Source organism: Sardina pilchardus, chromosome 21 (genome assembly GCF_963854185.1).
Source record: "Sardina pilchardus chromosome 21, fSarPil1.1, whole genome shotgun sequence".
Classification (NCBI taxonomy): domain Eukaryota; kingdom Metazoa; phylum Chordata; class Actinopteri; order Clupeiformes; family Clupeidae; genus Sardina; species Sardina pilchardus.
This window is the reverse complement of record NC_085014.1, coordinates 26,760,334-26,778,426: the sequence shown is the minus strand read 5'-3', so window position 1 is coordinate 26,778,426 and position 18,093 is coordinate 26,760,334. Positions and strand designations below refer to the sequence as shown.

Here is an 18,093-nt window from a genome sequence, read left to right as displayed (position 1 = left end):
AGGAAAACATTCGTCTAGTTGGTGAATTTGAATGCCAGCCAAATAAGCAAAATAAGCAAAACAATCCCCAAAAATGCATTTTTTCAGTAAGAAGTGCGAGAAAAGTCTGTTGTCTCAGTTAAGTATTTTTAGCCTGGCGTAATGACCATCATTATTTCATGAGCCACTGGTCGAGGGGGGAAACGGGGTGAGGAGATGGTGAACACAGAGGTCATGTGTGAGCTTGGAGGAGTTGCGCACTCTTAGAATGTGGCTTTACATCATCATTAATTGTACTGGTTTCTGGAGGCTACGTCTTCTATTCAAAGTTGTTTTGATGGAGTGGAGTGGGTGCATAGTTCTATTGTAGTAGAAGTACTGTGGAATGTGGTGAGAGACAGTTTGTATGAGAAGACAAATCCCTTTCAAATATGTTTAATTGCCCCACAGAATATGTACTGTGTTGGAGGCCATTTTTGGAGCGCCAGCAAGACAAATGGTGGAAATCATAGCAGCGAGAGATATTATTCAGATCAATCAAAGAAAATCACAATGTGACTTACTCTAAACAATACAGTATTATAAGACCATGAGCAAAATATTTTCTTTGGTCAGATGAAAAGAATTGTTTGAGACACTATTTTGATACAATTCCTAATTGTTTGCTCTAACTGTGAAGTTATGTGTAAAAATATATATTCTTCAATAAATAAATATTTCAAATAAATACATGTACTGAAAACAAATGCATAAATAAAGCACACTAACATGTCAATTCACAACCCAGCCTCTATACTTTAAGAAGTCTTCAAGAAGCAGGTACCTTCACAGTCCTCTACACAACGTCTCTCCAGCAATGCATTGTGGCACTCAATCCTTATGTTATGTTGGACACCGTCCCGCAGCTGGGATTGCCTCTCTCTTACAGGACGCTCTGCTAATCGGATGCCTGACGCCGGAGAGTCCTTCGCTGCAGATCAGCGATGGCATCCCAATCCCCACACCTGCAGCCTGTTCTCTGCCACTGCTCTCCAGAGAGCGCGTATAGGGTGGAGTGGGATTTTTATCTAGCGAGACAAAAAGGCCCCGAGTGGACTACCAGCGTGCAAGCTGAGAGCCTCAGACAGGTAACCCCAGAGAGCGGCCCAGTGCATTCCAGCGGGAGGCCTCCGGCCTCTCATGTTAGCTATCTCAGCCACTTTTGTGCCAGAGGCTTCACTTCAAGCCCTTGTCTCCGAAAGATGAAATGGGGCCAAGAGCGATGCTGCACCTCATCAGTTACACTTGCAGTGGAACTCAGCTTTGTCCTACATTGTCCTTGTGAAGTACAGGCACTTTCTTAGGGTCCACTGATCTGGGCAGAAAGTGTGTGAACTTTTGGTGTCGCCTTGACTTTGTCCCATCTCGAGGTGTCCCATCCTTGTTCAGTGCCACAAAGTAGGCTGCCCCCTTCTCTCCATTGTGCCTGTATTCGTTGGAGGCGTATGTATTGTACCAGTTCTCCTCAAAGGCTTCCTTGAAGATACACTCCTTTGTGAGTTTGTCCTAAGGAATGGAAAAAAATGGTTGAATATTGAGATCATTTAAGAAGTACCAACAAAGACAGTATATCAACACAATCAAAATAAACTTCAATGTGACACTAAAAATAATAAACTAACATGCTAAATATAGACTACTTACAGAGCCATAAAGTTCTCCTTTGTTATTCATCCCGAGATAGAGTCCACTGTTAACTCCTTTGATGCTTATTAATCCAACTGCAAGGCTGATGAATTCCAAAATACCTGGAGAGGAACAAAACAAGCAGCCTCTTTAGCTGGGATCTGAACACATACCCAGCTCACCCAGTACAGAATAAGTAGTCTGCAGAGATATCTGAAGTATATAGATGCTTTTCAGCCAGAAGTGTTTTAATAACTATGCTATTCATACTTTATGGATCTATGACGAATTTGTTCCTGCATGCATATTATAAGCAAGTCCAACAACACAGCAAAACACACCGACAACAACACATCAGTAAGGTGCGTTATAGGGCATACAAATGACATGAAAACATCTGAAACAGCAAAATATAAGGGACTTACCAAATCGACTGTGATCTTTTCGTGTGCCTTGCACGGTGCCATCTGGGAGAATTTCAAGGTTAAATCCAGTTCTGCAGTACAACTGCCGTCTGCGATGAATTCCTTTTAAATGGATTAAATCCGCCGAGGTGCTGCGCGAGAGTCTCTCCGCGGGCATGGAGTGGTCGTTCAACGGACCAATGCTGTCTCCAATAGACGTTACGTGAAAGTGTGACCCAACATGACCAAAAGCATCTATTGTTTGTAAAAGCGCTCCGACTTCTCCTATAGTTGCCATCACAAACAACCTACGCAGCAACATCAGGTGAAGTTTGGCGCGGAAACACAGAGATGGTCTCTTGCAAGTTTACTGCATGATTTTAGCGATGTCCAGTAGCCGACTTGGCACTGGATGTTTGGACCACGCGTACAGTGCAACTGACATTCACAACTGGTTAGGACAGGAGGTTCTGAAGAAAGCTTTTACTCTTCTCTGCTCCAAAAGGTCAGCTTATTTGTCGAATGCATGCTTGTAGTTAGTTGCTTGTCTGCGCTTCTTAATTCTTTCGTTTCCAGTGTATTCTTGAGGGTGTTGTTAAAAAATGATTACCAGTAGCCTATTAAAAACTTTATATAACTTTGTGAAATATAAATAAAAGCCGCTCCAAGACGTGCGTAATATTGGATATATCCCCAGTCCTCTCAGAGCACGATAACGCAAGTGCCAGTGCGGCAGAATAATCACTGTGACTGCCTCGCACACCAAGTGCTTGAAACGTGAGGCAGGTGCATAATGCAAGCAGTGGCTTATTGTGGGCGGTCCCTTACATTTAAACCTTTCCTGTGTGAGATTTCCCTCAGAATCCATGACAGACAGACAGACACAGACACAGACACACACACAGACAGACAGACACACACACACACACGAGAGAGAGAGAGAGAGAGAGAGAGAGTGTGTGAGTGAGTGAGTGAGAGAGATTCTGTGTGGTTTATAACCTGCAACCTAGCATGGGGAATGTTAGACAAGCAAACTGTTACAAAGTATTTTAAGGAGCCCAATTTATTTCCATCTTCCTCAAAGAAGTAGCCTAGATGCGGTAGGCATGGCATGGACAGTCAGTGGGGTTAACCAGCGTTCTATTCCCGCTCGTGTAACAGTTTGAAACTGACCTGAAGTCTACATCTCGCGAGCTGTGAGAATAAATAACCGTCCTTAGCGCTGTGATGGCTGCGGTTTTGCGTAGATTCAGTGCGGTACTAAAGAACTGTGTAAATAACGTCTCCCACGCGTCTCAACGCTGTAAAAAGACTAAAACAGGTGTAATTGAAACAGGAGTATGCTTTCTTCTTGGGGGCGCTGTAGCTTACTACTGTTATGACCGTGTTGGACAGGGAAGGAAAGTTTGTAGTGGCCAGGCTTTCGCTCCCTTGGTGCAGACAGTAGCTGCCAAAGAAAAGGTATGCCAACCGTGTGTATGCACGCTATATCGGATCCTATGTAGACACTAACCTTAATTAGCCGTGTGTTGAAATACACCTGTGTTTTTTATGACAGTTAATCCTCACGGACCGATGTGTTAATGTGTTAATGGCATTTTGTTATTTGTTTGGATCGGTTACGCATTGTTTCCCTGTGTTAAATATATAACACTTCCTTGACTGTCAGAAGGCCCAATATCTTCCGTCGTCAAAAAATTGTGTTCGGCAAAGTTAGTCCAAAATGTCCCTGAGGCGTTCTGCAAATCGCGTAGTCGTCGGTCAACGGCTGACACTTCAGCACCTGTTACGCACATCAGGGTCTGGACTGGACGGGGGTGTTGATCATGTAGGGTCGGCATGCAGCCAGCCAAGACGTCAGGTGTTGGTTCAGCATGGGCAAATATAGAATATGTTATCTCTCCATAGTCAGAAGTTAGAACATGGGGAATTAAATCGTCTGTATGACGGATTACAGTTCAAGAACAGTGCATGTTTACTAAACTAGAAGGGCACAAGGAAACTAGAGCGCAGACTACCGCGCAGACCAATGGCACAAAGTATTAAATTCATAAACTATTTGCATATTTGGGTAATGGGAATTTGTAGCAGTTTAGGCCCATTGATGATGTTTGTTGTATCTTAAACTAAAGGTTAACTATTCAGCTAGATATGCCAATACTAATTCCCAGGTGTTTGTAACACTCATATATTATACTACAGAGGAGCATGTGGATTATCCAGAATATCAAAAATGTAAAAGTTCTAGCCCTTTGAAATAGAAACATCAGCAGGCTGTAGGCCTAGATATACTCAACAGGCCTCATCCCTCATCCCTATCCCAAGTGAAAGTTGAAAAGACAATACAAAACACAAAAAACTGTTAAACAGCTAAACAATGTTAAACTGTTAAACAATGGTAACTTAAGAGCTGCAGATGTTAAGGCAATATAGGCGTGCCTTCCTTATCAATTACTATTACTATTTACAGGACCAGATTAAGAATGTTGACCATATCATAAAACAACATTGTGTCAATGTCTGTCACAGCACTAGAGATAGTAGAAAATACAAAAATAGAGAAGAAATGAAATGTTCCCAGGCTGCTCCTGTGAGAAAAACAGAATATATCATGATGAGCTAATACTGGATGGGTGTAGCCTACTTTTTATATAGCCTACATATGAATTTCATAGTATGTGCGCATTAGAATTTAAAGAGTGCACTCAAAAAAAAAAGAAAAGAAAACTAAGAGGCAGTCATATTAGAAGGATAACATTTTATGGCAGATTTGCTGAATAATGACCTGTGGGATCGTGTTGATACGCTTTCATCAGATTGTTGGACTACTAAAGCATAGAGAATTGACGTGGTCTAGTTTGCAACCTCGCTTACACTGTGTTCCCTTTTGTCTTGCCACTCTTATCTTGGAGAGGGTGGGGTGGTGGTGGGGGGTGGTGGTGTAGGCCGGGGGGAAGAATTGGACATAACCTTGACTTGTGGATTGAGATGGAGGAATTCAGGGCTGAGGTAACAGGACACGCTGCCTTGGCAGGGAGGCTGACATTTGATCAGGGTAATAATTAGCTGGACCACACATTCCCAGGCGTGTTTGCATGGTACCCAGTGGGCCTGGCACAGTGCCAACCAAACAGTGGCTGATAAATTAGCTCCACACGCAGTCATTGTCTGCTATTTCTGTTTTATTTTTTTGTAGGCGGCCAGAGTGTCAGTCATCTTTGAAGTGAATTTTCAAACAATAGTGTTTATGGAAGATGCCAGAAAATATTGATAGGTCAGATGAAGATGTGGCGTAGTTATCATAATTGGGAATCATTTTATCGACTGTAATATGTTTAAATTATTTGCCCTTTTCTTTTCTTTTTTTTATTATGTGTAGTAATTCACTGATGCTTATCAGAGGCCATGTGCAACAGGCTGCCAGCGTTAAAGTGTTCCCTTACAGCATTGTAATGGGACAGAACACAGAACAGGCTCTAGTGTGCTGGTGTGATGAGGGGTTTAAACCCCAGCAGTGGCGCGTTTCATCAGTTCTGGCTGAGAGCCCACAGAAAAGCGCAGATAGCCACTTGATCCAGATGAGGAGAAGAGAGACTGCAGTGGGAGGTCTGCCTATCTTATCAGTCAATAAGGTGGCAAGTCTGGAAATATAATCAGTTCCTCCCTGTTGCACATTATGTTTACTACTACGAATAATACTTTATAAGTGGAAGTTCCATATAATATAAAGTCACTAAAAGTGGTTCACTTCTTTATGGAACCACATCATGTAGTGCGAATGATGTCCAGATTTGGGTTGTGTGCGTTTGTGCTGTAGACGAAGAAAGTGGTTGAGGATGAGGAGGAGGAGGAGCACCTATCGGCGCACGAGGAGCGCTTCCGCCTGTTCAGCTCAGTGGAGTGTGAGGGACAGCTGTACATGACCCCACTCAACTTCCTGGAGGCGGTCACCACCAGCCTGCCCAAGAGTAAGCCTCACCTGAGAAGCATGTCCACCTCTACACGAAACCAAGCCTCACACTCCTATAGCTCCATTTGTTTTCAAGTGTAAGTTAGAATGCCTTACATTGTCTATAGCGTTAACATGGATACATAACCTCACCTCTGCTCCTACTCTATAGAACTACAGTGTCAGTACAAATGTCATAATTGGTGGTGGTTAACACCCGCAGACACAAGTGTTTTTGTGAAGCAAAAAAACCCAACAACACCAGACATTTATCTGAAGAGTCAATGTCCCGTGAAATGCTGTCATAAACTGAGCAGCGTATGGCTTCAGCCTGAGGACACCCACCAAGCAGGACTATTTACCTCTCCTACGCTATGAAGAGTTTGAGAGGTGTTTCTTTTTTTATGAGGACACATGTCCTGACAAACACCACAATTAAATCTGAATATATGATCAATGTGAGATGATTACCCACTTAACCCAAGTGAGTGTGCATAAAATAGATAATTGATGTAATTTGTTTATTTTATAGTTATACTCAGTTTGTCCTCTTAACGTGAGTGTGTATCTGGGTTTTGGGTTATTTGGGTTCTGGGTACACATTTAAGACTTGGGATTACCTGGAACGTTGAAAAGCTGTAGAAGACTGGCGCATACAAATACAAAGAGCACAGGTTGCGCCATAACACTCCCAGCACATTAGTTTTAATGGGAAATGGTGTGACGAAATGGGATAATGGCATTTATGGTTTTATGCTGTGGCTGTAAAGTATGTCATGTTGTGAGCTCATAACTGTAGATGTTTGGATGAGTCTGAACAAAGGCTATTACACATAAGTGAGGTCCTTTATGTAAACAGTGAGAAAATGGTTAAGCCATTAACTTGTAGTGCATTTTATTTGCCTACCTGTTTTTGCGGCGATATGCTCATTTTCAGGTCCTTAAAGCCACAAACTCGGTCATGAAGCTGGTGCTAGGCACAAACCTGCTGCCCCCTCCCTCCCTCCCTCTCCCGCTCCATCAGCCTGCTCTGGCCATCTACTGACTTCCTGGAGGCCCAGACACAGACTTCTAGTCTTCTGATTGGACGCTTACTGAAAAACCTGCCAGAGAAGCAGTTTAATGTCTACATTTTCAAGCAAAAAACGCAACATAGTTTTAAATGCGTAGTTCAGTTAGCCTTCTCTTCCCATTTATGTTTAAGTGTCTAATCAGTTGGCTACATTCACAAATGTCACATCTGACATTTAAGTCACGAAACAATATTATGAAATAGGAGAGAATCAATATTGATGACTTTGGGTCAATGTGGTATCAATCTGAAGTGGAGGTGTCACAAAGATAGCAAAACATATCAATTTAATGTATGAGTTTATGTGACATTTATTGCATCTTCACCTATCCACTAGTGGTTCATGTTATGCAAAACAAGTATTACATAACAGTGGACTCGAGAATGTTTGAATTTGCTCTGACAGATCCCATTCCCATTCAAACCAATTCTGGTATCAGCAAAAACCCAGGTACCAGTTACAACCACTTACCCAGCATGGGGTGCCCTTCATATGACAGCTGCGCTGATGCCTTCAGGATTAAACAGCACGGACATGTATTTTATTTGTCTTTGGGTAAACAACTGGTGTTCAAACCCTTTTTGTACAAGAAATATGTGTTTGCTATACTTCCGAAAAGATTTGGTAAGACTTTAATGTACCAACTTAAGTTTAATTTCACCTTTAGTTGTGCCCCTTGGAAACAGAAAGTGATCTGAGTGCAGGCTAGTTCTCAGTTGAAGTAACCCTATGTTACCCTGTTCAGCATTCCTCAGGTATGAGTGGAAGTCCTGCTGTGATAAGAAATATTGTGATGAAAATAGAACTAGACTTTTGGTATCAGGAGTGTAATGCAGCAGAAGAGGGGTCATTGTCCTCGTCATATCGGCCATATCGTCCCGCTGCTCCGATAGGGGCATCTCAAATACCAGGCCAATTACTTTACAACATCTTCACCTCACGTCAACACCACCCACAGCAGCAGCAGCAGCAGCAGCAGCTCCTCCTGAGCTCCAGTACCTCCACAGCGTGCCTGAGGGAAGCGTCCCCATGCTGTGTGACCCTGAGCCTGTGCTCACGCCTCAGTCTGTGTTGGGTTCTTGACATCCCATGGACATTGACCGCAGATCACAGCACTGCTCTGCTCTGTCATTACAATTTTAATGCAACATCAAATGTGCACACGGGCTGCAAATGTTACACATGCTTGAAATGAAATATTGAATATCTTTCATGGTATTTTTTTCACACATCATTTCCCCCCCAGACAACAAGAAGTTTTGGAAATCCTTTTCAAGAGAGGTGGGCTGTGTCTATCAGTTATATCATATATATTTCATGCACATCATAAAAGATTTTTATAGCTCAGTCACATGGAATTCTTTAAATCATTGTTTCTCTCGTTCTCAAGGATTTGGAAAAGATGCTGTCAAGCACACCGCCTGTTGGAAAGGGATCCCCCAATCTGTTCAGAAGCATTCATGATAAAGGTAAAGATCTACTTTGCGTTAAACGTGATACCTCATTTTTCTAACTATTTACACTATGCCAACCTTTTATGGTTAATTCAAACATATGCCAGGGTGGTATATTGGTCATATTTGTATAATATATTCACAGCTAAGCATCTAGTAGATCAGGAACATAGTACTGTAAATTCATATTCATAACCAAATCAATTGTTGAGAGTTTACCAGAAGATATGCATAGGTATTGCTCCTCTAAAATGTACTTATGTTAGAGGCTGTATGTGAGACAATGGCTCTCTTTTGAAAATGTCTTTATGTCTTTGTGATTGAATCGGAAGGAAGATGGACTCAAGATCAAGTTATAAATCTAATCTTATCTTTGGATCAATGTAGCCATGTTGTGACTTTGCTCTTAGGCAGTCCCAGATACCATGAGCATGAACTCTGGATGCCATGTGTGCATATGAGGAATATTCATTAACTTAAAGGAGGTATAAACTGTATATGGCAATACAGGAAGTTGTATTACCAAGTGTTACAACTATTTGGTGCAATGTGATAGAATAATCATGAGATACTTATCAAGTGGGAATTGGTATGTGTGCCACGTGGTCCACATTTAGTGAAACTACACACCTGGTGATGAATAGTCCAGTGTAGGTTGGCTGAAATCAGTGTGCTATGGTAGTGTGTTAGTGCCAGTCTTTGGCTGTTATGTTGACTATTATAAGCTGGACTTTAAGCAAAGAGTGATGGGAAAAGCTTTCTTTTGAAGTTGAGCAAACTCTTTGAACTGTTCAATGTTGAGACTTGTCCATGTGGCAGACCCCCCGGAACCCTTACACACTCCGGACATGTGTATTATGCTATTAGATTACAGCTCTTCCAGGGTCAGGCCCTCGTGGACAGCCCCCCTTAAATTGTTTGTATATTTGTAGGAATGTGCACTTCAATATCAGTATTTGTCTGACATCCATCTGTTGCCTTTTGCCATTACATTTTATGCCATTCAATTGATCATGTTTCAATCATAACATGATTGATGTTATGTCAAGAAACATAAAGTCCATATGCCTGATAAAACAAATGTTGAATTGTACAATACCACAAAAATAGCTTCTTAACACCCAGTCATGGTGTGTGATGGGTTATTAGGTTATGTCGTTCACTGCAAATAGGTATTTGAGATGATGAACTACCACTTGGTGTCCTACAGTTCTTTTTGGTTGTCCAGCATTTTGTTTTAGCATTGTCCGTGTCCTGAAGGTAATTACCACCAAGGTGTTCACCAGTCTCCCTCTATCCCCTGCGCGGAGCGAACATCATACCAGAGGCCTTTTCCCATAACACTCAGAGCAGTCACCCAGAACTATCTGAGCTCCAGTCACTATCATCTCCAGCAAACAATAGCTGGGGAATGCTTTCAGTGACAGCAAGACAGCTTGCCTAAGACTACCCAACCAGGCCTGACAGTTGTTCGTCCGCCTCCCTCCTCAAACAACAAAAGGAGCCTGTAGGCCCCCAAAAAGACAGGGCCCAAGCCCACATCATGCATCTTCAATCAGTGTCAGATCACCGAAGAATGTTTTACACCTAGCTAAACAAACACGAGAGGGGCAACCCAGGAGCTTGCAGCCGGCTTCAAATTTGTTTGGGTTTGCGTCCGCCTTGGTCACTCATGTTGTAAAGTTTCTTGTTTGTGTGAAGAGAACACCAAGCATGAATCAAGAGGCACCTTCTTAGATCTTATCAATACGGATGAAAGCCTTACGGGCTTAGGGGTGTGGACTGCTCCCAAAGATACCTGGTAATTTGATTCATTTCAAGGGAGTTACTTTAGGGATGTGTAAACATTTTTAAGCCAGTTCTCCAAAGCAAACATTTACTGATTGTGTTTCTTTTCTTCAGGCGTTATCACTTACACAGAGTATCTCTTCCTACTTTGCATTTTAACAAGTAAGTACTTTTCATCCAAGCATCTTATGCTTTGTTTCCAGTTTATGTCCAATTTATGTCTGATTTTATGAGGCCAAAAATGCCTAAAGCAAAGATCTCCCACAGCTCTGGTATCTACTTAAATAAACACATATATTTATGGTTTGTATATATTTGTCATAAAGTCTATTGCTTAATTGTTATCATAGTAATGTAATGGATTCAATTAACTTTTCAATGTGTTTTCAACATCACCTTTTCAGAACCTCGCAATGGCTTCAAACTAGCCTTTAATATGTTTGACGCCGACGGAAATGAAGTAGTGGATAAAAAAGAGTTTTTGGTGGTAAGGCCGGACATTCTCTACTTGCATCACTGTTAGCATTCCATGCATGTGGCACATTCATGATCTTCATAATGGGCTTCCTAATGGCTGCCTTCTCTCTACCAGCTTGAGGATATTTTCCATAAGAAAGCTGACAAAAGGAAGAGAAGAGAGGAATCTGGCACAGTGGCACAGCTGGTAAGGCTTCTATGTAATCGTTTCTCTAATATAGCTCATTGTGCTTTGTGGCTTGTCTTTGTGGTGCAGTAGGCCATAACATTTTCTTTCCATTATGATCATGATTTGTTTTTCATGCTGTCGTCTGGTCTGATTAAAGTCAAGCCCACACCTAGATTTAATGTCTATTTAAACGTTTTTAATTTTTGTTTATTTCATCTTCCGCATATTGGTACTGTGTATTTATGTCAATTGCTAAGTCTGTGGGGCATCAGGTAATAGAGTTACGGTGTTGTTAGATAAGTTGTTATGATGGATATTTTTATCTACTGTTTGTATAGGCTACAAGACAAGGCATGTGGTTAAGTTGCATTTGACTCACTACTGAGAAGTGAGTGGTTGCTATGCATGTTATAACAGGATATCATCACCTCCACATTCTGGAATATTGAGTCTTAAGTCTTTAAAAAATGATATATCCAGATCACATAATGATAAGTAACAGTAATCTTAAAATGTAAATAACTTAACTTAGATAATGTTTTAAATACTGTGTGTGTGTGTGTGTGTGTGTGTGTGTTTGTGTATTACAATTGAGTGTAATCGAGATATGACTGTGAGTGTGGGAGAGGATAGACTAGACTTAAGCGTATACCACAGGATATGACAGGATATGACCACTTTAATGTGATATGCATATTCGGAATCCCACGGTCCCTCATTCCCCATATCATGGGAGTAAGCTGCACTTAGAACCCCCAAAAGCCAGATAAGGTTGGCTGCTCACAGTGAAGGGGAGAAAGAGAAGTCATCCTTTGCACTGAAAAAAAAAGGCAGCGGGATTTGGGTAGAGTGTGAGGGCCACACCCTGGTGCATGCCTGGTCTGCTGAACGGAGACGAGCACAATGTGTCTGTAATGGGACTGTCAGACGGGCCCAGGACACGTCCCCATTGTGTAAGGCAGAGGCAGCCGGGCCCCAGAAGTGCAACAGATGATTTATGTTACTTGACTGCCACTGAGGCACGGCTTCAGAAACATGCTCTCCCTCACCTGAGGAATGACAGAATTCCTCCAGGACCCCCATGTGTTATTTTTACAGTTACTTGGAGAGTGGTATTTGAGCTTGAGTTACCTTTTGTGATGGACCGGCCAAGATGAGCGGCCTGCCAATCTGAGTGGAATAAGCTTGTTTTTCGGCCAGACAAGTGACTTCTGTTCTGTCCAAAAGCATGACGGCTCCCTTTTCATTCAGAATGAGGCTCTGTGGACGACTCCCCTTTATTTCTTAACAGCTCTACCAGTTAAAGTAAGATAAAGCAAATGTTCAGATAAAACCCTATTGTGTGTAATGTGTATTCATGTCATGAGTTGTTCTTTAAATGGGAGTGATTAGAAACAATCATTAAAAAACTGTATTTCAAAATAACTTAACAAAACTAGCTTAAGGGACAACACAGATTCCCCTTAATTAACTGCACTATTGAACCATAAATCTTGTTTGGTGAAGCACTAGGAAGTGCTGTGGGCTTTAGCTGCTTCCAGTCAGATGGATAAATATTATTAAAATGACAAAGATGGTGCTATATTCCTTCACAAACTGTTGTTGAGGTTGCCTATAAGTGTGGTGATGTTGGGACATGACCATCGCCAAAAGTGCTGCAAAAATATTTCGAGATAAAAAAAGAATCGTAAACACCGTCTGTTATTTTAGGTGTGGTTTAGAAACTTGGCCGCCTGTAAAGTTTTGTGTTCATGAGGGCACAGTAGCAATACAAAGTTAATTGTTTGTTTTTTCTGTGAAATCCACGTTCAAATGGTATTTGTTGCATAGGACAAGTCAACAGAGGAATTCTCTCTTATTTTGGACGCCAACCATAGTTAATGTAGCAAGGCAGTTGTTTTCTTATAGGCAATTTACAGGCATCCATCAGTCTGGATAAACTATGACATAGACATTGAGAAGCCAATGTGGGACAGGCCCTCTCACAGCATGCGCAGACCTGGTCACCTGGTTCTCCTCTGCCCTCTGGTCTCAGACTGGTGGGTAAGGAACTCTTCGAACCTGAAGAGGCCTTTCTGTACAGTTAGCTTCCAGGATGATCATTCTGCAGCCTTGGCTTCCCAGGTGTTGAGGTTGACGCCCAAAACCCTCAGATCTTTCATGCAGACAGCTTTCCCTCTTCCTGTTCGCTTCCTCCACATCCAGTCTAACACTGACCTGCACTTTTACTAGCTGGGGCAACAACAACAAAAAAATCAGCCTTTATAGATCATTGTCTGCATTTTCCTAGAGCTCAGTAACCCATATTTCCAGGGGAGCCAGTGCCCAAGTAAAACATGCGTGCTCCCTCCCTCCCTCATACCTCTCTTAATCCCGGATTGGGCTTGCCTGGCACACGCAGCTGGCTTGTCCTCTCCGCATTCCGTGCCAAAAAGGCGAGGGCTACGCGACTCATCTCGAGGACGCCTTTCATGTGCTCCTGTCTCACAGTTAGGTAGTTATCATACCTGGAATGTTTCATCATTCCTTGGACTGACTGTCAGTGTTGATTGTTTTTTTCCCCCTGTCGTCAAAAACACTGAGCTCAACAATTCATAACAGGCTTCCCTGACTCCTTGAACTGTTGATGTCTCCATGAAGGTTGGCAAGCAGTAAAGTACATTTTGGATTCCTTATAAATGGCAAACCACATTGAGACAATACCTTTATGGTTTTGGTAATGTAACAAAGTTTTAGAGTATTTTTTACAATATGAAACATGTCTACTCAGTCACCACTGACATATTAAAAGACATAAAAGAAGAACTTGAGTAATGTCTTTAAATTCCATCAAGAGTTGAGATGCAGTAAAGTTAGCCTCTCTCTTGCCTATTGTAAATGTGGTTACTTACGTTCGGTGTAGAGAGAAGTCAATGAGAGGTGAAAGAGAAGTATTATTTTCAACACAGGTAACCTGCTTGCGGCTGGGGCATGGGAAACTACCAGGTCAAAGCTTGTGCTGTTTTGCTTTAATGTAGCTGATTACACATTAACTCGTATGTTGTAAAAGAAACATTAAATTTATAGCCAACTTTTTATGGTTATGTGAGAAAATATTGAGAATTGCTGTCAAAACAAAGACGTTATGACATTTCTTCAACACAACGAGAGATCTATTTGTAGAAGAAGGACTTGGGTACTGGGTGAAAGGAAATAGCGTTGCTATATACTGCTTTGCTATTGAACATTAATTTAGTTTTAAATGTTATGTGTTTGAGTTGTTAAAATGGATACTTACAACATGTTCTAAATGCAGTGTTTTGTCAATTATTTACACAGCCTGTGGATTCAAAAATGACCCACACAACCCTGCTGGTGCATTTCTTTGGAGAGGACGGAAAAGGAGCGCTAAACTTTGATAATTTCTACAGGTAAGTGGCTACACTCTAAAAGACTAAGGTTGAATTTGTTTAGGGCAAAGAGCCACACACCTCAAGCTTCGATTGCAGTTGCAAGCTAACTCATATCCCTGTATGTGTTCTATAGCCATGGCCATGCGCAATGGTAGCTGAGTGATTGTTGTGGTATCCCCTGGCCTGGGGATGCTTCCCCCCTCTGCAATGCAGTGTGGTGCGGTGCTGCTCATGTCATTTGCTCTCCCTGCAGTTTCATGGACAACCTGCAGACAGAGGTGCTTGAGATCGAGTTCCTCAGCTACTCCAAGGGCTTGCCCACCATCAGCGTGGAGGATTTCGCCCAGGTGCTCCTGCGCTACACCACCGTGGACAACGTCAGCAGCTACCTGGAGAATGTGCAGCAGAATTTCCCTGATGACAAGGTCATTTGTTTACACAAGAACTGTGCTTTTGTAATTTGCAGGTCATGGCTTGGCTCCCTGGATGATAAATGCCTTATGTTTTGAGTCGATACACGCCATGAATTGCTGCCACTACTATGTCTTGTGCTAGATCTGGGAACATGGATGCATGTTTTTTTTGTGCAATATGCTGTCTCTTTAGGACCGGTGACGCTTTTTTTCACAGTGAGCAACAACACTCTTCCGCGTGTGTCGAATCGTCACATTAAGAGGTCATAAACTCCTCAGCTTGTTAAGGAGGTTGGCAGTCAAACTGCATTGATAGTAAAGTGAGCAAAGCTAATTTCACTCCTCTTCACCTCATAAACACAGCAAAGCATCACATTTAACTCAGTACTTCATTTGTCCGAGAGTAGCTGTTAATTGTTCAGAGTAGAAGACCAGTCTACCAGTCTAGTGCCTGGAAATGGATGAGTGCTATCCAATGGAGGCACTCCTGGGATAATTTGCTGCCCAGGAAATGTTTTGGGTACAGCTCCTGTTGTTTTCTGTTTGGGCAAGTATCAGGTTAATCGTCTTTACAAAAGCCTACAAACAGGTTGACCTCTTCCCAAGAAAGTTACAAGCCTGAAGTGATGACAGCTCAATTTGTCCATACCACAGGAGAGGGAAAAAAGAGACAGGAATCCCACATCTAAGATCACAGTTGGGCCTAAGTTGTTGTTTTTTTGTCTCTTTAACTGTTATCTCTGAAGTCTTCAAGGTCCTGTGGATTCTTCAGATTTCAAGACTTAAGCGTGAAAAAGATTATATGTTGTGTCAAAGAGCCAGCATTATAATGGGTGTAGACATCTTTTGGGGAAGTCATCTTTTATGCAGTGCTGGTGTGACTGATTGCACCCCTCAGTTTAGCTTTCAACACCATGCATGGAACTGGAGTGGATGCTGAGTCGTTTAGTCAACTCATCTGAACACAGACACACCTCCCCACAGCCTTCAGTGCTAGAGTTACATGAACCTCCTCAGTTCTATAACTCAATTCATTTATTTCTTATTTCTTTTCTGCCAGGGAATCACCTTTGAAGAGTTCAGAACCTTCTTTCAATTTCTCATCAATTTGGAAGATTTTGCAATTGCCCTGCAGATGTATAATTTTGTCAATCGTCCAGTGGGGCAAGGTGCTGTCTAAGTTTCTCTGTGACTCTACTTCATATTATTACTGAAAATTAAATCATAATCAAAATAATTACTTGTGTAACACCAACTCATTTGTTGCAGATGAGTTCTCCAGAGCTGTTTATGTGGCTACAGGCTTAAAGCTCAGCGAACACCTGGTAAACACTGTATTCAAAATCTTTGATGTGGACCACGATGAACACCTGAGCTACAAGGAGTTCATTGGCATCATGAAGGGCCGACGGCAGAGAGGCTCCTGGGTAAGGTGGTCAGCGGTTCAGTACCCAGCTCAGGGTCTGTTTTAGCTTTCCTCTTTGGAGAGAGAGAGAGATGCTGCACAATCCGAGTTAGTCGGAGTGTGCAGCATCTCTCTCTCTCTCCATACGTTTTAAACATAGTTGCCTGCACCTCGACTTTGGTGTGCGTTTGCACCTCTCCTTCCTTAGCTTTCCTCTTGAACTGGTCCAATGGCTGTAATCAGCCTCTCACATCCAGCAGGCAGAGTGATGACTGTGCATCAGTTTTGGTCAGATCAATGGTGGTCTACAGAATAGAAGTGTTTGTTTTTGATTATGCACTTCCTTTTCAGCAGTAGAAAATGATCAGAGATACTGAAAGTCAGTTTAGTCTTTGTATATATTTTCAATCTATATTGTTGACAGTAAATGATGTCCAACAAGTGTCCGAGATATCAGAGGACTTTCTTTTTCTTGAGGACTTTTGCTGCTCTCTAGTGGTATGACGGGCTAGAGGCATACTCAGCGTATTGCTGAATTTAAAGCAAGCTAATCTTTATCTTTTTGTTGAGAGGTTGTGGTTACAAAAAAAATAAACAACAAAAGTTTGATGAATGTAATCTCTCTGTTGTTTCTGCTTCTAAATTAGGGCAACAGAGTTGATGGCCGTTTCACATCATTCAAGTCTTGTATGAGAAAGCAGCTCTCCTGCTCCTTATAGGTAAATACAATAAATAAAAAAGAGCAAATTATGCTTGCTTCAGATGCTTGAAATGCAGATGCTTTTTTGTGCTAATTCTTGGCACCATTTGTATAAAATGTGTTTTTTTTTTTCAACATACGGTACAAAATAAAATGAACAAATAGTTTTTTGTGCAGATGGATTCATTTGTGAGGTTTATGGTAACCTCATATTGATTATCCCGCCTTTTTGGTCACCCAAACTGAATTCCATCTCCTAGACTGGTAGTGAGGCCCATGCACTCCCTCAGCATTGAATTACACTGTAATATTAACGAACAATCCAGTGATACCAGACACCGATTGACCTTGCTCACACTAGCATGAAGCAGAGCTGTTCACAGCCACACACAGAAAACCATAGCACAAGGATAAACAGACCATGCTAATGTTTTGTTCTAGCCCACTGGTTAGGTGTTCCTGATACACATGCAAGTGGAGAGGTGAATGTGACCTGTGGCCTTGCAATGTCACTGTTTAAAGCATTAGCAAGTAGTCATAAGCTATATTGCATTGTCTGTTTCCTCAGTTGGAAAGTGTCCAGTGTCTTGGACCTCCTGCATCCAGATTCTGCCTCTCTGCCTTGACGAAGAATTAAGAGAGGATCTGATGTTGAAGACTGTAAAGCACTCTCGCAATCTTGCAGTGGTCTTAACTGTGTCATGTTGTTGTTTCTGTCAGGCGTATCAGCTGGAACGGACAGAATGGGGCTTTCTTTGAAATTAAGGGGGTCAATAAACAGTGAAATAGATAACATAATTTCTGTCCAAAATAATCAATATGGTTGATGGTTCTAATGTCTAACGCCTTAGGAGTAATCACTTAAATGTGTTTTATTTGAAAAGGGCCCTCAATACAGTTTGCTTATTTTGCATGTTTCTCTATCAGGTTAACTTAAGTTATTGTTACTTTGAAATCATTAATACGATGAAAAGAAAGTTTGTTTGTTAATTTATTTGACTGAAGAATATTGCATGTAGAGGGTTCTGCTCTGCAGTTTGAGATTACGTTTGTGAGTTACCATTATTTATTCCGTCTATTTTTAATTGTTTTTCCTCGTAATGATGTCTTACTTCTGTATAATAAAGTCAGTCTTTGAGTCATCTGAGACGGCTGGTCTGTCTGTGTAGTTGTTCAGACTGATTCCCTTCGAATTTTAAGCCACTTAATCTGCCTATACAGTGAG

At 41.7% G+C, this 18,093-nt stretch overlaps 2 protein-coding genes across 2 annotated transcripts; one reads left to right on the top strand and one right to left on the bottom strand.

The window, feature by feature from the left end:
- Window positions 1–450: 450 nt before the first annotated feature.
- Window positions 451–2,785, bottom strand: fgf20b (fibroblast growth factor 20b). Its single transcript, XM_062524762.1, has 3 exons — window positions 2,070–2,785; window positions 1,663–1,766; window positions 451–1,524 (listed from the first exon to the last, which is right to left on the bottom strand). The coding sequence occupies exons 1-3, from the start codon at window positions 2,368–2,370 to the stop codon at window positions 1,276–1,278; spliced, it is 654 nt and encodes a 217-aa protein (XP_062380746.1). The 5' UTR covers window positions 2,371–2,785; the 3' UTR covers window positions 451–1,275.
- A 474-nt stretch (window positions 2,786–3,259) lies between these two features.
- On the top strand, window positions 3,260–16,887 carry micu3b (mitochondrial calcium uptake family, member 3b). Its single transcript, XM_062524318.1, has 12 exons — window positions 3,260–3,509; window positions 5,866–6,016; window positions 8,317–8,351; window positions 8,461–8,539; window positions 10,427–10,474; window positions 10,717–10,799; window positions 10,905–10,976; window positions 14,277–14,368; window positions 14,604–14,775; window positions 15,824–15,932; window positions 16,033–16,190; window positions 16,816–16,887. Exons 1-12 carry the CDS (start codon window positions 3,276–3,278, stop codon window positions 16,885–16,887), a joined length of 1,305 nt encoding a protein of 434 aa, XP_062380302.1. The 5' UTR covers window positions 3,260–3,275.
- The last annotated feature ends 1,206 nt before the right edge of the window (window positions 16,888–18,093 follow it).